This window comes from Mesocricetus auratus, unplaced genomic scaffold, assembly GCF_017639785.1.
Source record: "Mesocricetus auratus isolate SY011 unplaced genomic scaffold, BCM_Maur_2.0 Super-Scaffold_100004, whole genome shotgun sequence".
NCBI classification, from domain to species: domain Eukaryota; kingdom Metazoa; phylum Chordata; class Mammalia; order Rodentia; family Cricetidae; genus Mesocricetus; species Mesocricetus auratus.
Genome location: NW_024429189.1, coordinates 78,233,237 through 78,235,277, shown reverse-complemented (window position 1 = coordinate 78,235,277; position 2,041 = coordinate 78,233,237). Strand labels below are relative to the sequence as shown.

The following is a 2,041-nucleotide window of genomic DNA, read 5'->3' as shown; positions in this document are numbered from 1 at the left end:
AAATACTGTGGATGAAAATTTACTATTTTCTTCTCAGTTTTTCTGTGGATAGCAAAAGTATAGTCAGCACAAAATGAATAATAAACTCTACTTCAGTATGCCTTTATTGTCAGGTAACTTGAAATGAGCTATGCAATATTTTTAAATGGTTGGATAAAGAAAAAGAAATTGTCTCAGCACAGCGGTCTTCAGCTATGCTTCTCAGAACGCAATCAGAAGATACATTTTGTGCTTCTGTAGATTAGGATATTTTCCTCCAATTGAGTAGCTGAGTAACCATCCTCCTCATTGCCACCTTCATGTCTTTGTTCCTCAGAGTGTAAATGGCAGGGTTCAGGATGGGTGTAATCATGAAGTCCAAAATGGCAAGAAACTTATCCACTGGTACATTAGGAAATGGCCACATGTACACAATGATGCATGGTCCAAAAAACAAAACCACCACAGAGATGTGAGCAGAAAGTGTAGAGAGGGCCTTGGACAAATCACCTGATGAATGTTTTCTTACAGTGAGAAGGATAACAATATAGGAGATAATCAATAAGAAGAAGGTTCCGACAGAAATAAAGCCACTGTTGGCAGTAACCATGAACTGCATTTTTTGGGGCTCTGTGCAGGCCAGTTTGATAAACTGAGGAAGATCACAGTAAAAACTATCTATCTTATTAGAATCACAAAAACTCAAATGAATTACAAAAGCTAATTGGGCCACTGAATGCAGGAACCCAATAACCCAAGCACCAGACAGAAGCAAAAGGCACATCCGTGGACTCATGATGCTCAGGTAGTGGAGGGGCTTGCATATGGCCACATATCTGTCCCAGGCCATGGCTATCAGCAGCACCATCTCAGATCCCCCCAGGACATGAAGGACAAATATCTGGAAGACACATCCCTGGAATGAGATGGTATTGTGCCCAGAGTACAGGTCAGAAATCATTTTAGGAACAGTTAAGGTGGAAAGACATAAGTCAATAAATGAGAGGTTTCCCAAAAAAAAGTACATAGGGAAATGTAAATGTGAGTCAAAGGCCACTGTAAGCACAACAAGAGTATTTCCCAGCACAATGGCTACATAAAACACCATAGAGGAGCCAAGGAAGAAATGTTGTATTGGTCTAGATGTGGAAAGTCCCAGAAATACAAACTCAGACACATCTGTGTAATTGATTTTAAGCATTTACTTTTGTTGTTGTTATTGTTGTTACCTAAGAGACTGAAAACAAAGGAATTTTAAAAAGAAGTCATAAATAAATAGTTTAAAAACAATTTAAAATATTTTCTGGTTGAATTAAAACCAAACATTTTTAAATTATCACTAGAAAGTATTTTGAAAATTCCTTAGCTCCTTTCCAACTAGTAGCCTATAATTATTGACCATATGTGAGGAAATAGTCAAATTCTTATGAAAAGTTCATCATTAATTCATCAGGAGCTAACTAAGTTGCAACACCCACTCTGACCACACATTTAAGGAAGAGAACAGTGCAGTATCTAAGTTATGTGACTCATCACAGTGGTATTCACTCACTCCAAGCTTAGGCACTGGTTCACACAAAGGATCAAGATAGGCAGTCGGATAAATGAAAGGAGGAATGAAACAGATCATAACAGAGGACAGGCGAGACATAATCTTGGATCTATGACTAGAATTTTAATTTTTTTACTTAAATCAATAATAAGTTTGTAAAGTTTAATAAACCATAGATTGATCATAATTACTGATTTACAATGGTGTAATACAAAAATAGAAAGAAGGACTCCAAGTAATCTGCTGTAGCACAAATGGAAAAATGTATGGTGTTAGTGAGCTGGTGAATTATTCACAAGAGCTGAAACAAATGAAACTTGCAAACCATATTTGCTCCCCTTCATAAATTTTACTTGTCTTCAAATGATCATTTCAACATTAAATGGAAATAGGGCTTCAGCAATGACTCAATAAGTAAGGTGCTTCCTATGCAAACATGAAGACATGAGTTCAGATACCTAGCACCTGCTTAAAAGTTGAGTGCAGTGGTAAATGTTCATATCAGAAAGT

At 36.7% G+C, this 2,041-nt stretch overlaps 1 protein-coding gene across 1 annotated transcript; it reads right to left on the bottom strand.

Annotated features, from left to right (window-relative positions):
* Positions 1–241: 241 nt before the first annotated feature.
* Positions 242–1,180, bottom strand: LOC101834325 (olfactory receptor 4F15-like). Its single transcript, XM_040744929.1, has one exon. It carries the CDS (start codon positions 1,178–1,180, stop codon positions 242–244), a length of 939 nt encoding a protein of 312 aa, XP_040600863.1.
* Between the last annotated feature and the right edge of the window lie 861 nt (positions 1,181–2,041).

What these genes read in the sequence shown, in the direction of transcription:
- LOC101834325 (XM_040744929.1), bottom strand. Translation starts at nt 1,180, where the DNA reads ATGCTTAAAATCAATTACACAGATGTGTCTGAGTTTGTATTTCTGGGA.